Here is a 20,911-nt window from a genome sequence, read left to right as displayed (position 1 = left end):
TTTTCGCCCCCAAAATGAAAGTTCTTTTTTGGGGTATTCTAAAGTATTTTTTTTAACTTTTTGATGCAGTTTGCCTTTAGGGGACTTTACCATGGGTGCAGGTGGCTTCCCGCAACTTTGCACCCCAGAAGCCCAATTCTGCACTTTTTTCGACACCTATTCATAGGTGAAACTTTTTTGCAGGTTCCATTGCATTGAATTTCCCACACCGGCGAAAAGTCTTTGGAATTGAATACGGAGGAAACTTTTCACATGGTGAAAGGACGTCACTCGTGATACTTTTTTGCAGAAAATGGCTTTTCGTCTGGGATTGAATATGGCCCATAGTGTTAACGATACTGGATTAGAACCTCTACACACTCCTTCCTATACCTTCTGATATCCTGCCTATACCTTCTAAGGATGACGCTAATTTGCGTACGCAGTTTATACAGTAAATAAAGACTCCAGACTTGGAACGTGTGGTTCCGAAACACAAAGTATTATTCAAGTAAAAGTACAGTCAGTTACACACTATTGATCCATACACAATTCGGCGCAAAGGAATTATACAGACCCAAGTACAGTATACATACGCAGCGCTTCCAGACCGGATGTTAGGCATCAGCAAGAAACCCTTCGTCATTCTAAGACCCAAGACTAAGACCCAGTGTTGGAGCACACATTTATACCCCCCAGAAATAGACAACACAATAGAGAAGTTTGTTGCTGATGCCATTGGTCCTCAAGGGGGATGCATCTGTTACAGAGCATTTAACAGGCTGGTTCAAATAGACACAACCCAGCCTCCAACAACTGAGGGTCTCTGGGTTCCCGCCCCATGCAACATCCTAACGGTTGTTCATAATATACATTTTGTTGCTTGAAGTCTCTGCGGTCCATAAGTTGAGAATGCGTGATGCGATCTCCACACCGATAATACCGGAATTCTGTTGAAAGAGTACGCATCAGTACAAAACCAAACATGGCTTACTTAGCATGTATAAAACCTTAGATACCAAATAATCTTTATTTCACAGCATTTATACTAAATGCACAAACTTAAATCTTATACCTTAAAGCTTATGGAACCTTGTATGTCAATATGTAATGTGTGAGTATGCTGGGTTTGATGTAAAGACGCTAGTTAACTTGGAGCAGATGCATGCACATAAAGCTAATGAACAGCTTTTTCATATAGGATCTTATGCATTCGCTAATATGCGATTAGTTACCAGCGCAATTGTGCGTATTAATGTGTGTATGAGAAATGGTGTACTTAGATCTCACTTAAACCAAGTGAACACCTAGCAGTGTGGAATGCTGAGCCTTATAGTTCCACACGCCCCCCTCTCTCAGCAGCCCCCACACTTCCCAGGCTCAAAAGTAAAGTCCTTTGTTCTCCCAGACTCTTGTGTAGATGCTAATTAGCCCAGCTACAAGACCCAAACCTAAGATAACACTCTTGGCTTTGAAGGTATTTTATTGCAGGAAGCCTGCTAATGTAAGGTGTGTATTCGAGCAGGGCCACCTGGAGTGAGAGCAGACGTTATATTCATGAAGCTTGTCTACACAGGCTAGTTGTCACGTGGCCATTTGCTCTGTTTAGCTAATGCAATATATCCTTTAGGGGAATTATAATAATATACACTTTATCCAGAGCACCCAAAATACGTAAAGTCATGAAATCGTGCTCTCGTTTGTATATCTAGTAGTGGATACCCGCCTTAACTGTTCTTGTCCATTTTATGTGTGGGGAACTTTTCATTAAGCACAAACTTTTAAGCTGCTTTGTAAGTATGGTGAAATAGTCTGTGTATTAAAAGTAAGTTTGTGAAGAAATTGCTTTGCACTATATATAGCACTAGATGAGATCACTTGCAGCCACCACATTTCAGGCTTCATGGAGCCCTTTTTGAAATGTTAACAGTCAGAGCTGTACAAATAATAAACAAACATACTATGCAACACACAGTAATTAAAAGGCTTATGCCAGAAACACAATAAAGATGTCATCAATTCATTTGTTGCTATGGTAACTGAACAAGATAGCCTAGCAGTTTCTGTAAGCACAGATGAAATTGCTTTTTCTCGCAAAGTGTTGAATAGCTGTATAACCTGTCTTGGTGTACATGTTCTGTAGGACTGTTTCATTAGAGCCACAGGCAGCTTGCTCTTGGGATTCCACAGAGTTACTGCAGGATACTGAAACTGATTTTCTATTGTATTCATAATCTACATTATAGATGTTTTATTTTTTGAAGATTAGTACATTATATCCGTGGGCTTTATCGACTTGAAACATGAAGATTTATGGTTTGTGACTTCTAATAAACAAACTAATAGGGGAAAAGTCTTCTTTCCCAGTTTTGGTAAATAGACAAATTTTAAAGTGTGTTCTGCTTATTAAAATGTTAATGTGTCTGTATATGTATGTATCCGTACATATTTACTGAAGAATCAGCATATCAATTAGTCTCATCAGCCGACTTTCAAGTTCTGGATATCCTGCAAGTCCAGTTACAACCTATGTTAAATCACAGTCCTATACTATTTACAGATTACATTTTAGTTGTGAGAACCATCTTACAACTGGAATGCCACAGTTTGCTGCACCTCAATTTCCCCCCGCGTGGGACACTGGTCCGTGGTGGTGGTGTGGTTGGGTGAGGAGGGCTTGTGACAACAGACAAGCTGTTTCAGCAGGGTGTCGGCAGGTAGGGCAGGGTGTATTTTGCAGTTTTAAAATCGGGCATTGTGCAGCCTAGCAGGAAGACTAGTCGCTGTAATTCATTTCTGGTGCGGCATATAACATGCATGCTGTTAGTCAGTGCAAAGTTCACTAGCAGGAGGGGGTGACAGTGATTTTTATTATGTGACAGTTAGGGAAATATAACTGTATGGGTGACATGATAGGATCAGTGTTTACTCGCAGTGCTCTACCCTCAGTAGGCAAACTGGCAGTCCAGCTGTTGTGGGACTCCACATGCCACGATGCCCTGCCACATTTTTAGCTTACCCGAATATCAGAACTGCGGCATGGCATGTGACGTACCACAGGTTGCCTACCACTTTTCTACACATTTTGATATGACAATTAGGCATATCTTTCAATGGGGGGAATTCAACTCAGTGCGCTGTTGATAGCTAACGAAGCTATTCAATTCTGCTCGTTGTTTATTCCGACACTTTAAAAGTTAAGTTGAAGAGTGCCGACCTAATAACTCCCTCCCAGCGATATTCAACACCCGCTGAATTGAATCGCCCCCAAAGTGGCTGGCTGTCATGACAGGATCACTGTTTCTTTCAGTGGGATGCGATCTTGTACATTTGTAAACTGACTGGTCATTATGGGGGCGCTTCAATTCATAAGAAGTTTAATAGTGCCAGAGTTGTAACAGTCGGACTGAACGGTGCACTGTATTGAATAGCTCTGGGACCAGCTTCCCAGGCGCTATTCAACTCCCACTGAATAAAATTTTGCTCCAATTATTTATTTTATCTGTCGACATCTATTTTTCTTGACCGTTTCGTTTTTATTAATTTTCATCATTTTGACTGTACATTTTATCTGTCAACCTAATGACCATGTATTCCTCATGTCCATGTCGACATTTCGGTTGTTAACAATTTGACTATGGTGGCATTGACAATTTCTTTGGTGTTGACCTAATGATTAATCAAAAAATGAGTGAAGCTAATTTGCGCAAAAAACAATCCTGCAGCTGTAGACAACACAAAATAGAAGTAATACCAGACTTCCAAAGCAGAATTTTTACAAGAAAAGAGTGTCTGGTAGCGCTTATTGTTATAACCTTTTTAAATAGGATAATAGATAGATTACCCAAAGTGTGCAATACAATCTCATTTATTACATACTTAAAACACACAAAATTAAAAATATGTACATCACATACAATGACAAATTACATATCCAATACAGGGACATAGGAGTGGGATTCCAGAAACAGCCTCTCACCGGAGTAGGGTGCTGCGGTGGGCAAATGCTAATTAACAGCAAAGGGTCCCGGGCCTCAATAGCACGGCACCACCGCAGGGAGCTTTAACAATCCAAGGATGGCTGGATTCCCAAACAGAAGTTCCTCCTTGTTCCACAAAACGCCTCCTACAACGCGTTTCGGATCTTGGGGATCCTTCCTCAGGCAAAGGTGGCTTGTGGTATTAACAATGTATCTATTTATACCCTCTATCAGTTCCTCATTGGTTCTCCAATTCCCGCTAAATGCGGGCACACGCTGCGATTACATAACTTCCGGTGTTGACCGTAAGTGATCTGCGTTCCACTGGTTACAACTTCCTCTGTATCCGGAAGTTGTATGTGTTCCACAACACGGAAGTTGTACTATTCATTCTTGCTTCACTAGGGGATGGATTGGACTTCAATCGCCGCCATTTTGGAAGAGATTTCTTTATTATTCCGCCAGATTACTCGTACATCAATGCTGTAGGATTTTCTTTCAAATTCATATATCCTTCATCTAGATTTATGTTCCGCTGGTATATAAATAACTATGTCGTACTTAGTATTCTGGCATTGCCCATCCCTCTCCCAGCGGAACATTTTTCCAACAAAGTGGAGGACATTTAAGAGAATAGAAAAAGAAAGAATTAATAAATATATAAAAAACTAAAAACAAATACTCAATTTTAGTCTAAAAACCATTTGAGCTCGAAATCAAGATTAAGACCTTTTTGGAGACAGTGTCTAAGTTAAAAATCCACCTCGCAACCGGTTCGATTTTTTTTGTCCTGCGGCCGCACTGCGCTTGCGCAAGTCCCGGAGCGAGAGAGAAACTTTCTCGCTCCGGAGCTCACTACAAAAGGGCCGGCGGTCGATGTTGATCGACAGCTCGGCCCGTTTTGTAGGCCGGGCGGGGGATGGTTTCACAAACTGAGGCGTTTCTTAAGGAACGCCTAACGTTTTGTGGGTGGCCGCACTGACATCAGCAGTGATGTCAGTGGGGAGCTTCCTGCTTGATCAGAGCAGGAAGGTCCCTGGGTCTTGCGGTTGCCGAGACCCAACCTTAGGGTCTCGTCGCAAGCCCCGATTGTCTTGATCATCGCGACCATCAACCTGGTCGGTCACTAAGCTGTGGGTGGTAACCCACAGCTTAGCTAGCGAGCAGGAGGCCGCACTAGAAAAAGCAAGCGGCCGCCCTCATTCAGAACGAGTGGTCGCTTCTTGCGACCGCCTCTGAATGAGAGCCTAAGAGCCATTCACAAAGAGGTCCTGGTTTCACCTTTGCAGTGTAGCTGCTTTTTACCTGATCATGTAATGATATAATTATGTATGAAGCCATTTTAGATCTACAAGTTAAAAGCAGCTGTTGCAGTTAGGCGCAGAAGCCCTTACTTTTTCGGTGTCTTTCTCGTATTGCCTGCATGAGGCCCATTCTATTTGCAGCCCATTGTGGTGCAAGCAGAATCGGCCTACAGTAATGGTCAGAAAATGTGTGATGTGAGTTGCCAATGGGAGTAAATGAATCTGCCCTAATGTGTGTGTGTGTGTGTGTGTGTTTTTTTTTTTTTTTCCCCCTCCTAATTCTCATCTTTATCTGTCTAACTCTGGGGTGTGCACAAATAAGTAAATACATGCACATATTGGGTTTTGACAAGCATTCTGGCAGCTTTCTGTTTTATCTTGTGTGGCCATTTTCAAAAGCGTTGAATCTAAAATCCAAGTTAATCGAAATAATAATTGTACTACAAAGTAATTGAAAGGTCCCATATCAAATTGTTATTAGATGCTTTTTATTTTATATATGCTTGTCTTGTATTACAGAACAATCTTTTGTCTATTTCAAACCATTTAAAGGAGGGTATCCACTACCAGATCTGAAAACGACTGCACGATTACGACATTGTAATCGTGCAGTCGTTTGTCAGTTGTGTGATGAGCCTGCACTGAATGAGCAGACGTTCAGTGCAGGGTCATCAATCATCTGGAAACATGCTGAACCTGACGATATAGTCAGGTTGACCAGCATGTTGGAGAGATCATAGATGTCTAAAAGACCAGCGGGCACGTGCATCGCTAGTCGTTTTAGACACTTTTGCAAACGATTGAACGATCAAACGATCGTGATCGTTCCACTTAATCGTGTAGTGGATACCCCCCTTAAGGCTCACAATAGCCACCTAGCGAGAAAATCTGATATACCTAAAAATCTAAAAATGTACAGATGTCTTAAATATATTATATAAAGTCATTTGAAGGCTAGATTTAGATGTCCTTTTGAAGATCTGTAACCTAACATCTGGCAGCATACTGTTCTCCAAATAATGTATCTGAAATTCATATGAAGTCACAAGTAGTAGAACATAACTGAGTTGCAGAGCCAAGAGTCACCTTTTTTATAATGCAAGCCCAGCTATAACACTTGTTTTGGCTTGTGTTGTAAGTAAAATCTAGTTGAAACTGACATTATAAGGAATAATCCTGTTTTGCTAGGTGTATGAATACAGATTGAAGTTTTTATCAGTGCTACAACTTCAACATTCATATGCCTGTGCACTCTTTTAAACACATTATTCCATCTTGGATGGTACCAAAACGGGTGTCAGTTGGGAAGCCGACGAACGTATTCCCGACTGTCTAATTCCGGAAAGTGTCTAATGACAGGCGTCGAAATCCCGACGCCTGTCATTAGACATACGCCGGGAGCCCGACACCCGGCATCCCGATCGAGGGGGCGCCGAGTGCGGATAGCTGCAGGGGGGGAGGGGGGGGAGGATTTAATTTAGTGCTCCTGGGGGGGACTTAGGGTTAGGCACCCACCTGGTAGGTTAGGCTAGGGAAAGTGGGGGTTAGGGTTAGGCCCCCCCCCCGGGGGGTGGGTTAGGCACCCCTAAGGGAGGGTTAGGGGTAGAATAGGTTAGCAAATACTTACCTTAGGACGATCGGGATTTTCTCTGCTGCCGGGATGCTGGTGTTGGGAGTTGAACCGCCGGCCATGCGTCCGGTGGTTAATCATACCAGTTCCTACCAAAACACCTTTATGTAATAATTCTACTACAATAACCTAATTGTTGGTGGCGCTGTGGCATCAGACACTTTTGGGCGATTCAATTTAACGCAATGTTGAATAGCGGAGCTTATTCAATTGACCACACTGTTGAGTCCAACTACAGGATTTCTTCTTGCACCTTCCTGAGGTGCATGCAAGAATCCGACTTAAGTGCTGGCCATGATGCTGTTTCCCGGCTTAGCACTGTGCTAGCAACCTCACGGCTGGCACTTAAGTGAGAGAATGCCAGTTAGCTTCACTAAACACACAGTTTAAGGAGCGGTAACCGGCATTCTCCGACTTAAGTGTTTCTAGCCGGACTTAACAGCACGGTCAATTGAATAGCTCTGGGAACTCTATCGTGCTGAATTGAATCAGCCCCTTTTGGGTCTACAGTCTCAAAATGTCTAAAAATTCCTCATCATGAATGGACCCAAAACAGTCCGTATTGTGACTGGTGGAATACCTTTTTGCCAGTAGCTATTTTTGTATATTGGGGCTGATGCATCTTGGCAGGAAATTGCAAATTCAGCAGGAGGTGTATTCATCCCCTGGATGCATTTGCGATCCCAGCACTGCGACCGAGTTTGCATGCTGGCATCACCCGTCGCGATGGTTTATGGCACCGGGCCGCCGGCCAGCTGAGTAATACTCAGCTTACTCAGGCTGTCCGGCTTGTGAAGCCAGCAAACTGTGTCCGTGAACGCAGCACCTGGCCTTGCCGGGAAAACTGGGGCCAACACACCTCCGTTTTCATGAACGCCGGGCGTTCCTGCAACGCCCCTTGAATGACGCAGGACACGTTCTGTACATTCGCAGAACAGGTTCTGCGCACTTGCAGATTCCCGATAATCTTGAATCTGCTTTCACCATTGCACGTATGAATTAGCCTCATTGTGTACAGTCATTGAATATGTACAGTACATTAGTAGAAAGCTTAAGGTATATGGAAAATGTTGATTTATTTGTATTAATTAAAAAGCTTTGTTTTCTTAAAACAGTAGTTTAAAAAAATAGTTGTTTCCATTATCTTTTTTTTTTTCTGCAAAATTTTATATTATTCTTATAGTTACTACTTTAGAAAGTCAATTCATTGTATTTTTTACTTTTTATCTTTTAAGATGAGATAAAAGAAAAAATCAGGATTAAAGATAAAGAGAAGCAAAAGGAAAAAAAGAAACATAAACTAATGAATGAATTCAAGAAGGAAAATGGAGAAGTCAGATTATTACAGAAAGGTATGAACCATACAGAGTATACTAAAGCCACTATTTTGAACTGTTAAGGGGCCTAATGGATAGCCGGCAAGGACCAGCGATGCGCCTGCACGCTGGGTCCTTGCCGACCCCGACTATCTACTGAACATGCCGAACACGACGATTGTCAGGTTCGGCATGTACAGAGGTAGGAGGTCGGGCTCCTGCACTGAATGACGTTCAGTGCGGGCACCGCACCTCGGCGACCTGAAGGTCTGAACACTAGACGTTCAGTCTTTCATGTCGCCTAGTGGATAGGCCCCTTTAGAAGGGAGGTGCTGCTCTAAAGGTGGGTACACATCGGATGCTTTATAGACACAAAAATATGCTAGCACCCATTTTAATGTACCCCCAATTTAACTATAGCAATTATTTTCTTTAAAAAATATTGCTTATTTTCATTTTTCAACATTTATCAAATATGCATATAACAACCATTTAACAAAATTTAAATACTAATACTTTTAAAAGGACTATTAATACACTTCTCTATTGATTTCCTATGTCAGTTGGGCTTTTTATGGGGTACAGACTGATTTCCCCAAAATGTTCTGTACTTTTCGCTGGTTTTTCCATGCGCTGTTTTCAAATCTCTTATAATAGAAAACGGGAGCACGCATTGCCAAAAGACGTGAAAATATCGCACCAAAACTGATGAATAATGCGAAAATTCTTGCTTTCGATTTATCGTGGCTAATTGAATCCGCTCCTAAATGTAAAGCTCAGTAATACCCCTTTCAGTCATGAGCCGGGTCTCTTCCCCGGGTTGTTGAATACTGCTTCTACCCCTGTCTCAACTAAGAACCCCCCTTCACACTACACCTTGGACTGGTCGAACCTGTGTATGCCCTGGCATTCAGTGAATCATTAAATGGGGATCGTTTTTGCTCACTATAATGAGCTCATGAAAACTGAGTGGTGACTTTTTGAGACTGATGCAGCTGCTGACACTGTGCTACATTGCAGAGTGTAATTTCAGAAGGAGAAGGGCGCCTCATCTTTACTCTAGTGAGCCATGGTATCCGAAATGGCGTCTGCTCCACTATCATGTGCTCTAGCGCCTGTAGGTAAGGTCATCTGCAAGTGCCTCAAACAGTCAATCAAGTATTTTCAGCTAATCCCAGATCTAAAAAACCTGGGTCGCACCTTTCACACTACAGGCGCCACGGGTTGGTCCCAGAAATAAGTCTGGTTCCGAGCAGTGTCCTGGACCTGGAACATCCAACTTGGATCGGGTATGTTCACACAAAGCAGAGACCCAGGTCGGGCCTCACGCCCTGGCAATACTCCGGGTTGAAAGGCTATGTATGAAAGGGGTATAGGTAGTACATAAAGGTTTGTACCGTAATCTACAACTGGGGTTGGCAACCTTTTGCTATCCTCTATTATTATGGAATCTCTGCACTCACCATACACTCTATGCTATGAACACTCCACATTGTATTCTATAAAAAGTCAGGGAATGTTCGTTCCAAATATTGCAATATCTGTTAAGCTGCACCAAAGTCTTCCCTTTCTTGGTCAGTCCTACTGTAACAGTGAGAAGGGCTGATTATGAATTTGGAGCAAAGCTAAATAGAGCCATGGAACTGTGCACCTTGGCAAACCCATGTGATTATTGTTATCCTATAGATTTTAAATATAAGGTCAGCTTTCTGGCTTGAGGCTTACCTGCACATAGGCTTTTATAGGCAATACCGCAAAATAAGTAGGGCTTCGGGTAGCTGCTTTAATGCAGTCAATCCTGTGCATTCTCGCACAAATAGTGCCTGTCTTTGGATTTAATTGAATTGATCCCAATTGCCTGGTTGCTAAATTCTGGCTAATGAATTGAATTGCCCACATTGGGTATCATGCTAAGGGAGTACTATGGACTTCATTCAGAGCCGGACGCTATTTGCGGTCGTTCGTTCAGAAAAAAGGGGTGGCTATTCAAATGAACCGTTCGCTCTTTGCGGTCTGTTCACGCCTCTGTCTGAACGAGCGAACAAAACTTGCGGTCGTTTTTTGGATAACTACGTCCCCTGGCCGCTCGCATCCTACGTCATGTCTGCTATTTATTAGATTAATCGAGTACATCGACCAGCGTATGAACTGCTCGCTATTCTTGTGGTTGGTTTTTCCTACCACAATCTTGCGAGCAGTTCTGACTATAAAATAACCCAGTGACGTGGTCAATGACGCTGCTGTATTAATTATGCACACCCATAAAACACCCGTTTTGACCTTTAAGCACGCCTGCGTTCGGATCTCCACTCCCCGTTTTCAAGCACCTTCCCCTGTTACCACCCACATACGCCTCCTCCTGTCACTCAAAATAGCAGGCATTCGCTATTTAGCGAACAAACGATTTTCGGCCCTACTGACTGGTTCGTGCATGCGTATTACGATCTGTACGCATGCGCAGTTGGGCAAACATCGCTCGGAACGAACGAGCGGCCGCTTACGAGCGGCTCTGAATCAGGCCCTATGTCAGGTGGCTTAGGGTATACTGCCTGGATTTACTATGCGCCTTAGGCCCGTATTCAATTTGAGGCGAAAAGTCCGTATCGCCGATGACGTAGTTTTCGCCTGTTTTGACTTTACTCCGTATTCAATTGGAAAGACTTTCCGCCTAGGCGGAAAGTCAATGCAATGTAATAGGTGAAAAAGTTTCTCCTATGAAATGCAGCCGGAAAAAAGTGCAAAATTGGGGTTTTGAGGTGTAACTTTGCGGGAACCCCCCTGCAGCCTTCAGACAGTCCCCCAAAGGTAAACTGTGTCAAAAATATATGTAAAAAACACTTAAGGACACCCCAAAAAATGACTTTGAAAAAGGGGGCAAAAAAAAATAAATTTTGGGGTACAAAGTTAAAAACTAGCGTTCTTGACTCTGGAGGTGGATTTTTCACGATTTTTTTCAACTTTACTTTAGCAACTTTTAAATATGCTGGCCCCCATTTTCAAGTACCCCAAACTTGCTTGGATATGTTATTTTCTGCAAAAAATACTCCTAAATACTATTCTGCACCATGTATACAAAAACGCTATTTAGCAGCTATTGAGCCCGTTTAAAAACACCAAATACCTTCAGCAAGCCAAATTGGGGGTAACCTTACCTAACCCCCATGTCAGAGCATCTTTTGGGGGGTGTCAGGCTGATTTCCCCAAATCTGACAGTACTTTCCGCCTCAGGTTTCACCGGGTCCCGTTTTCGCGTACTTTCAAATTGAATACGGGGTATAGTGGGCACGCGCGCAATATTTCTACTTCAGGGTCCATAGGGTATCCACAGGATACCTTGGGGTATAGGTGTGACGTCAGTCATCGGGCACCATAGAGTTAAGCTTTCAGCCTCCCAGGATGCACTAGGGTCCCCTCCTATACCCCGCCCCCGAGCCAAGGCACCTCAGTTTCGTTTGGTGCCCGTCCGGAGTCGGGTGCACCTGTTGGAGTGGGGGCTAGAAGAGCCCCTGAAGCTTTTCTTCATGCAGCTGTGGCTGCACATCTGGATGTACAGCATGGACAGTCAGTCCTGACGTCCATGCTGTCTTCCCTACACCCCCGCCGGTACCAGAACGATCCGGGGATGCTGGTGAGCATCTGGGGTCACAGCTAGCGGTGACCCCAGATGTTCCGGACCATGGCCGGATTCAAGGGAGACAGCAAGGTAAGCAGCGGGGGCCCGCGGTGGGTCCCCGCTGTTACATGGTCCAGAGTCCCCAGGCAGGGGGCTCCCTGGGGACTGGCTGCAGCGTGGAGCCAGGTAAGAACCTGCGCTTCCACTACCCCCCTGGGACAGCGGACCGCAGCAGTGCGGTAGCGCTGCGGCGCCCCGGGGGTTACATGCATGCCAGGGGAGCGCGTGTTCCCTGTCTCACAGCCGGCGCCTCCCCCGCTGCACACAGCCCTCTCTGCACACTGCCGACTGGTCCTGTAGCAGCGCTCCTCCCCCAGGCCAGCCTCCTCTCTGCTCCTCGGCGGCCATCTTTCCAGAACGCATGGTGAACGCTGCTGGAAGCACTGGACGGAAGCATCGTGGTCTGGGTCCCCCCGCATACCTCTCCTCCGCTGTGGCAGGTCTGTGTATGCAGCGCTGTGTCCTACCAGGCCCTGTGTCTGTGTAGTTGAGTGATCAGCGCTGTTAGTGCAGGGATTGATTTTTCTTTGCATTGTATGTGACTGTGCTAGCGCTGCTGCCTGTATCTTCTATTCTCACTGTCAGCTTTATTACTGTCCCTGTCCTTTCTGCTAAGCCCTTGCGGTGCGGTGCTGCAGGGTGGTCTCTCACCTATTTCATATATAATTGGTGAGAGGGGTCACATACTTGGTGCCATCATGTCTGAAAGTGATTTTCCCCTCCGGCTACAGTGTACCACGTGCAAAGTACCGTTAGCGGAGGGGGAGGGTAGCGCGGAGGGCCTCTGCCGGCAGTGTTTGTCAATGGCGCGGCCTATTACGGTTACAGCACCGGTACAGGAGCCGCCCTGGGCTTGTTTTGCTCAGGCGCTTACGACCTTAGTGGGCCAGTTAGCTCCGCAGCCCGCGTTTACACAGATGGGTTTGTCCCAGCAGTCAGTGGTGTCGTCACCCATGCAGGGTTTCCCACGACAATTGGTGGTACCCCACAGTCTCCCTATTTCCCCGCTCCTGGTTTCTCAGGAGCCTGCGTGGGTTAACTCTCTGACGAGTTCTGTACAGCACTTGTCGGATGTGTTGCAGGGGGAGTCTGTGATGCGGCCACATAAACGGCCGGTGGCGTCTGTCGGCTCCTTATGAGGATGACGAAGAGACGTCTGATGATGGGGAGATTCTGGATCCTTACGATCAGGAACCTCTCCATACTAAGGACGCTGACGCTAAATCCAAAGTATATATTCCTGGACTTATTCGGGCAGTCCGCACAGCCTTGGTGATTGAGGACGAAGTTCCCCCAGCGGCTAAATCCAAGTATGCCTTTTTTAAAGATGTGAAGGGCGATGCCACAGTCTTTCCTCTTTCGGGTCAGTTAGTGGACCATTTAGAGGAGGCGTGGAAACAGCCTGGCAAACGTTACCAGCCGCAAAGGCGCCTGGCGGTGACTTATCCGTTCGCGGATAATTATTTTGCAAAGTGGGAATCCCCTCCACAGGTGGATTCTCACGTGACCCGTCTTGTTCGTAGTGCCACAGTGCCGATGCCATCCATGTCCTCTCTTAAGGATGCTACGGACCGCAAGGTGGAGATCTGCCTGAAGTCCGCTTATTCCCTTGCGGGGGGGGCAGCACGGCCGGCTATGGCCATTTGCTGGGTTGCCAGAGCAATGGAGCGCTGGGCGGATTCATTAGAGGCGTCTTTTGATTCCGACTGTCCGGTCGATCAGGCGGAGTTGATTGGTAGTCTCCGTGATTCGGCCACTTATATCAACGAGGCGGCCTTAGACATTAGTTCCCTGATGTCTCGGATTTCTTCAGCAGCGGTGGCTGCTCATCGCACCTAGTGGTTGCGATCCTGGAAGGCGGACGCTGATTCCAAAGAGTGTTTGGAGGCGTTGCCATTTACCGGAGAAGTTCTCTTCGGTCCGGATCTGGACAAGATTGTGGACACGCTGGCGGCAGCCAAATCGGCATGTCTCCCGTCGGCCGCTGCTCCTTCTTGTTCGGGACCATCGTCCTTTCGGTCTTATAGGGCCCAGGGCAGGCCCAAACCACAGTCTTTTCCTCGACAGGCTGGTCCTAAGAAATCGGCCAAGCCCCGGAAGCAGGCATGGAGTACCAGGCTGGAGTTATAGTGCCTGTTCCATTCTCCCAGAGGGGCCAGGGTTTCTATTCAAATCTTTTTTTGGTGCAGAAACCCAATGGGTCGTATCGTCCGATTCCAAACCTCGAAGCTCTCAACAAGTCTTTGCGGGTGCCGAAGTTTCGGATGAAGACCCTACGGTCCATCATTCTGGCGCTGGAACCTGGGGACTACATGGTGTCATTGGACATACAGGACGCTTACCTGCATGTCCCTATTCTTTTGCGCCATCAACCGTTCCTCAGGTTTGCTATCCGCAGCGACCACTTCCAGTTTCGGGCGTTACCTTTTGGCCTGGCGACAGCACCACGTGTGTTCACCAAGGTGATGGCGGTCATGGCGGCTTCTCTGCGGCTGCAGGGAGTCCGTATGTTGCCGTACCTGGACGACCTTTTACTAGTGGCAGGATCTCCAGAGCTCCTTCTACGCCACTTGGACCTGACCATTGCACTACTGCAACGGCACGGCTGGTTAATCAACTGGCAGAAGTCCACTCTAATCCCGTCTCGGCGGATTCTGCACCTCGGAGCCTTATTGGACTCGGGACAGCAAAGGATCTTCGTGACGGGGGAAAAGATCTCTGCTTTACAGTCGAGGGTGCGCAGTTGTCTCCACAGCCGCCGGGTGTCTCTACACTCGGCGATGAGGTTACTGGGCTCCATGGTGTCGGTGTTCGACATGGTGGAATATGCCTAGTTTCACTCCAGACCTCTGCAGCACCTTATCCTGTCCAAGTGGAACGGGCTGCCTCAGTCTCTGAAGTCCCAAACGATTGTGCTCACCCCGGAGGTTCGCCTGTCCCTTGCCTGGTGGTTACAGACGACCCATCTCAGCAAGGGACGTCCGTTCTGGGTTCCAAATTGGGTCCTGTTGACAACGGACGCCAGTCTTCGGGGCTGGGGAGCAGTTTCGGGTCCACACTTGTTCCAGGGCAGGTGGACTCCGACAGAAGCGGAGCTTCCAATCAATATCTTGGAACTCCGTGCGGTCTTCAATGCTCTCCGGCAGGCACATCGGGTTCTCCAGGGTCGTCCGGTGCAGGTCCAGTCGGACAATGCTACCACCGTGGCCCACTTAAACAGGCAAGGAGGAACCCGAAGTCGGGCGGCTCTCGTGGAGGTCTCTCGGATCCTGGTATGGGCGGAGCGCAATCTTCCGGCCATATCAGCGGTCTTCATCCGGGAGTGCTAAATTGGGAGGCGGACTTTCTAAGTCGCCAGGACGTTCATCCGGGGGAATGGTCCCTGCACCCGGACGTTTTTCAACTACTGGTGGACAGGTGGGGTCTTCCAGAGATCGACCTCATGGCGCCCCGGCACAACAACAAGTTGCCGGTGTACGGGTCTCGCACAAGAGACGAAGAGGCGTCTCTGGTGGATGCTCTGTCCGTCCGGTGGACGTTCCGGTTCGCATACCTGTTTCCTCCGGTTTCCCTTCTTCCACGGGTAATCGGAAATTCAAACAGGAAGGAGGGACGCTCCTGTTGATAGCTCCCGCGTGGCCCAGACGGCACTGGTTCTCAGACCTTCAGGGTCTGTCCGTGGACAGTCCTCTGCGGTTGCCTCTACGACCGGACCTTCTGTCGCAGGGTCCTTGTCTTCACCCGGACCTGGCTCGGCTGTCTTTGACGGCGTGGCTGTTGAGACAGCCATGTTGAGGTCCAGGGGGTTTTCCAGCTCTGTGGTGCGTACCATGTTGCGAGCTCGGAAACAGTCTTCCGCGAGGATATACCATCGCGTGTGGCATAAGTTCTTCAGATGGTGTCGACCGAGAGGTTATGCACCGCTGGAGTTTCGTCTGTCTAGGATACTTGCCTTCCTACAAGCGGGACTACATCATGGGCTTCGCCTTGCTTCTTTGAAGGTACAGGTTTCGGCCCTGTCTGTCTGGTTTCACCGTAGGATTGCTACAATCCCGGATGTGCGCACCTTTATGCAAGGTGTTCTCCGCATTCAGCCGCCCTTTGTTCCACCAGTGGCGCCTTGGGATTTGGCTGTGGTCCTGAGGGCTCTCCAGGGACCGCCGTTTGAACCACTGGGCTCAGTGGATCTTAAATGGCTAACAGCTAAGACTGTTTTCCTTCTGGCCATAGCTTCGGCCAGACGTGTTTCTGATTTAGGGGCTCTCTCTTGTAGACCCCCTTTCTTGATTTTTCATGGGAACAGGGCAGTGCTCCGCACTCTGCCTGAATTTCTTCCCAAAGTTGCTTCCCAGTTTCATGTTAACGAGGAAATAGTTGTTCCGGCCTTTAACTCACCTGGTCTTTCAGTGGGTGAGGCCACTTTGGATGTTGTGCGGACCTTAAGGACTTATGTTGACCGCACTTCTTCGTTTAGGAAGTCGGACGCCTTGTTTGTCCTCTATGGCTTCCGTAAAAAGGGTTGGCCTGCTTCAAAGCAAACTTTGGCAGCCTGGATCCGTATGGCTATTTCTGAAGCTTATCTTCATGAAAGTCTGCCGGTTCCTCCTTCTTTGAAGGCTCATTCCACTTAGTCTGTGGGTCCTTCGTGGGCAGCTCGACGTGGTGCCTCTGCAGTCCAGATCTGCAAGGCTGCTACGTGGTCCTCTGTCCATACCTACCTGAGGTATTACAGGTTTGACACCTTCGCCTCTCAGGATGCTTCCTTCGGGCGGCGGATTCTCCTTTCAGCACAGGAGCATCCCCACCCTTAAAGGATACTGCTTTGGGACATCCCCAAGGTATCCTGTGGATACCCTATGGACCCTGAAGTAGAAAATATGAGATATGGTAAGAACTTACCCTTGTTATCTCTATTTCTACGAAGTCCATAGGGTTCCACAGGACGCCCGCCCTGTCGCACCTGTGCTGCAGATGGGCTTTGGTCTGGTCACCGGTTTTCCCGTCTCCCTCTGGTGACAGTGTGATTCTTGTGTGTATCCAGATCTTTGTTCTCTCTCTTCCTTCTTCTCCTCCGGCCTATGGCTTGGTAACTAACTGAGGTGCCTTGGCTCGGGGGCGGGGTATAGGAGGGGACCCTAGTGCATCCTGGGAGGCTGAAAGCTTAACTCTATGGTGCCCGATGACTGACGTCACACCTATACCCCAAGGTATCCTGTGGAACCCTATGGACTTCGTAGAAATAGAGATAACAAAGGTAAGTTCTTACCAGATCTCATATTTTTTCCGCTTGCAAAACAGACGAAGTAGGCGAAAAGTCCGGGAGGTGGAAAAGTATTGCTGGTCCGCTCAAATTGAAAATGGCTCTTATTCGGTCAGTGGCAGATGCCAGCACTGAGTAACTGCCTGTGATAAGTTGTCTGCAACTTGTTCACTGATTTAGTAATAATGTTTTTGTTAGGGCATATTATTATGGTCGGATGAGCATGTTTAAGTAAATCCCCAACCCCCCTCCCCTACCCCCCTTACACAATACTGGAATTGTTTCTGCTTTTTTGCGCCTTTTATCTTTCAATTTAGTGTGCAGTTGTGGACCACTATTCTCCAGGCCCATTGACTTGCACAAGATCCACTTGCTCATTACTCCAGACTGTAGATTTACCAAAGTAATATCTAATCTAACCCACACTACATAAATAAGTTTACTTTGTATATAAACCTTTGTGACCACATCTGAATTTTCATTACATGAACCGTTTTTCCTGGGTGAAAAAAAATGCCCATTCATAGTACATATAAAATTCTAACCTTCCTGCAGAACTAACAGAATGGTGCAGTTTAGCTATCCAAACCATTCTTCTGCTGCGGCATATTTAGTCTCAGCACTCTGATGTGTGTGAGATCCGCTTTCAGTGGCAGAGAAATTACCTATTACATAGCTGCTGCGAAAGTTGGAGTAGTTGGGATGCTTTGCTTATAGTATACTTAATCTCTTCGGCGATCTAATTCTAAAGCAATGTGTGTGTGTATGTTTGTGTGTAATATATACACATAGTATAAAAAAAACTGTATATATCTCTCTCTCACAGGGTCTCTGCACTCACCATAATAACTAACAATAATAATAATAAACAGTGGGGTTTTGGTTTATGAATTGATCAATGCATTTAAGTTTATTATTATTGTTAGTTATTATGGTGAGTGCAGAGCCCCTGTGATTTCTATTTAAACAATGTGGTCACATATCATGTTGCACCCCAAATCTAGAAATGGTGAGTGCCGTGGATTAGTGCTTTTTGTTTGATTAATTTTTATAATTAATCATTTTGTGATCACATTCTCACCCCTTGTGTCAGCTGTTTTCCTAGGTGCTTTGCAACAGGTGTGCTTTGGGGATGTAGTCTGGAAGCCGACGGTCTAAATGCCGACCGCCGGCTTCCAGACTGCTTTATCCTGACTAATGATGAATGACTGGCGTCTAAATCTAGACGCCTGTCGTATGCCTGACTTCGGGAGACCGGCGCCCAGCATCCCGATCGAGCGGATGCCGAGCGCCGCAGCGGACAGCCGTGGGGGGGGTGTTAGGTTTAGGGCTCCCGGGGGGACTTACGGTGAGGCTACGGGGAGGGAGGGTTGGGGTTAGGCACCCCCGGGGGGAGGTTAGGGTTAGGCACCCACCCGGGGGACTTAGGTTTAGGCAGCGGGGAAGGGGGAGTTAGGGTTAGGCACATGGGGGGAGGTTAGGGTTAGGCACCCCTAAGGAGGGTTAGGGGGGTTAGGTTAGTATACACTTACCTTTAGGATGATCGGTATATCCTCCTTTGTTGGGCAGCCGCTGTCGGGAATTGCGGCCGGCGGTAATACATATCACACCCGTGATTTTTATAGGATCCGCACACCAGCGCTACAGTGTATCCACCAATAGCTTTGGAAGCAGCTGGACACTGAGTTGTCCAAACTCAAAGAGGGTATATAATCTAATACGATAATAGTTATGTCCAGCGCTAACCTCTTTACACTAATTCAGATGTCTGAAGTGTGGAAAGAATGATATATAGTGTTATAGAAAAGTACAAAATGGATTTAAACTGTATATGTTGTAATAATAATGGTATTTATTGATTAGTTTAAAAATTGTATCTTAATTATGAAGTCCAAGTACTCCTGTGCACTTATAGAAAAATAAAATTGATTAAGATCAAACAGATAGCCAGAAAAATAAAGCTATGTTCCTAAACACTGGCTCTGATTTCTAAACAAAAAAAGGCTCCCGAGTGCCTTCTGTGATAGACTGTCAGCGATTGTCCACGTCTCTTGTGTCAAACTCCAGTCCCCAATGTTGGGAGACTGTCTCCAAACAGTCACCTATATACGAGTTGCAGGTAACATAAGGTGACCCTTTTAGGGGGTTCCTTTCCGTATAGCACCAAATGCCTACGTCTCCCTTTTAACCAATGTATGTGACAACCCGTATTAGGAGTGATATTGGTATCTGTAGAAATGCAGAGTATGTCCCATATATGTGGGGTGTGTGGGTATACCCTTAATCAGGGCTTCCCTACCGTATAAGTGATCATACGTTCCCCCACTAAATAGTATGGTAGAATTGCAGTATTGTATGTGACTGCTATAAAAAAAAGAGAGAGACAGGGGCGGCATCCCGCACCACTGACCTTACCGTTGGCCAAATGTTGTAGTACTCGCTAGGTGCGGCTACCAACGGTTGTCTCTGATCTCTGTTCCCCTCCACTATGTCCGTGTGCCGGGGGTGAACAGCCCCAAACAGTGCATATTTGCAGGTCTCCTCACATAATTACAAGTGAAATGGTTAGCTGCACCTGTTGATCTTTTAAAACGTATCAGTGAGTAACGAATACACCTGTGCACCTGCTAGGCAACCTGTAAAAAGAGAAGAGAACTGTGTGGGGTCCTGAGGACCGAGTTTGAGAACCACTGCCATAATATATTCTCATTTCCGTGTGCTGGATATTCTGAAAAATATGGTAGTGTGACAAATATAATGTACTAAAATATGAATATCCTCCAGCTGTATTTATATCTACATGAAGACAGAACAATAAGAACATCTCTACACGTATGCATGGTTGCGCATAAACATATGTTGGTATGTGCTATGCACATATATAATATGTTATGCGGACATATACATATACACAATGGGCCCATTGTGGAGGTACATGCAGTACATAATCCTGTCTGAGGCACCATTTGTAGGCAGCAATATGTCAACAAAAGCATGAAACAGTATTTGGTGTTTAATATCAGTTGGATGCGGATATAAGTAATAAATAAATATGTAAATATATATATTATTACCACAATTTAAAAAAATATCGCTTAAATGAATATAGCTGGAGATCATTTGCTAACCATGATTAAAAAATACAGATGGAGGATATTCATATTCCATATTTCTCTTTCATCCACTAGGGGACACTGGAGGTGCTTACGCTGGGGTATAGAGGCGTGGATAGCTGGAGCTGGCACTTTCAAAATTTAGAAGTGTGGAACTCCTCCCCCTCTAATCCCCACCAGCCCTCAGTTTAGAAAATGTGCCTAAGGAGCTGGTCACAACCTGCTGTGCTCCAGCAAGTCAATGATTATCTTTCTTTTATTTAACATATTTATTTATTTTTATTTTATTATTTTATAACATCTTTTACATTGTTTTTGAGGTACCCTTCGCCACCTGTCTAAAGGTGGGGTCCGGGTACCTGGCGACCTGTTAACCTCCTGGGTTAATATGGAAGGAGTGTGCAGTGCTTAAACTAAAAGCTACTGAAAGCTCCTTAACGCCAGCACACACAGCACAGACTGCCTCCAAGAAGAAGCTGTGAGGAGAGTGCTGTTAATACAGAGGAGCCGTCCAGAGGGGAGCGCAGTGAGTATGATCACATGCACTTTCCCCGACTCCTGCCCTGCTGCCAGCGCTTGTTTCAGAGAGCACTAGAAGCGCTGCTCAATGATATGCTACTCCCCGCTGATGAGCGCGACTAGCGGCTCCTTCTCAG

At 46.3% G+C, this 20,911-nt stretch overlaps 1 protein-coding gene across 1 annotated transcript in view; it reads left to right on the top strand.

The window, feature by feature from the left end:
• RSBN1L (round spermatid basic protein 1 like) overlaps positions 1–20,911 on the top strand; it is a 138,625-nt gene that overhangs the window by 23,272 nt on the left and 94,442 nt on the right. Inside the window, exon 2 of the mRNA XM_088468820.1 lies at positions 8,129–8,245. Coding sequence (XP_088324946.1) covers positions 8,129–8,245 — 117 coding nt within the window. The remainder of the gene's footprint in view (positions 1–8,128; positions 8,246–20,911) is intronic.

The sequence above is a fragment of the Taudactylus pleione genome, unplaced genomic scaffold, assembly GCF_031769625.1.
Source record: "Taudactylus pleione unplaced genomic scaffold, aTauple2 ptg000086l, whole genome shotgun sequence".
Classification (NCBI taxonomy): Eukaryota; Metazoa; Chordata; class Amphibia; order Anura; family Myobatrachidae; genus Taudactylus; species Taudactylus pleione.
This window is presented reverse-complemented; position numbering and strand designations above follow the sequence as displayed.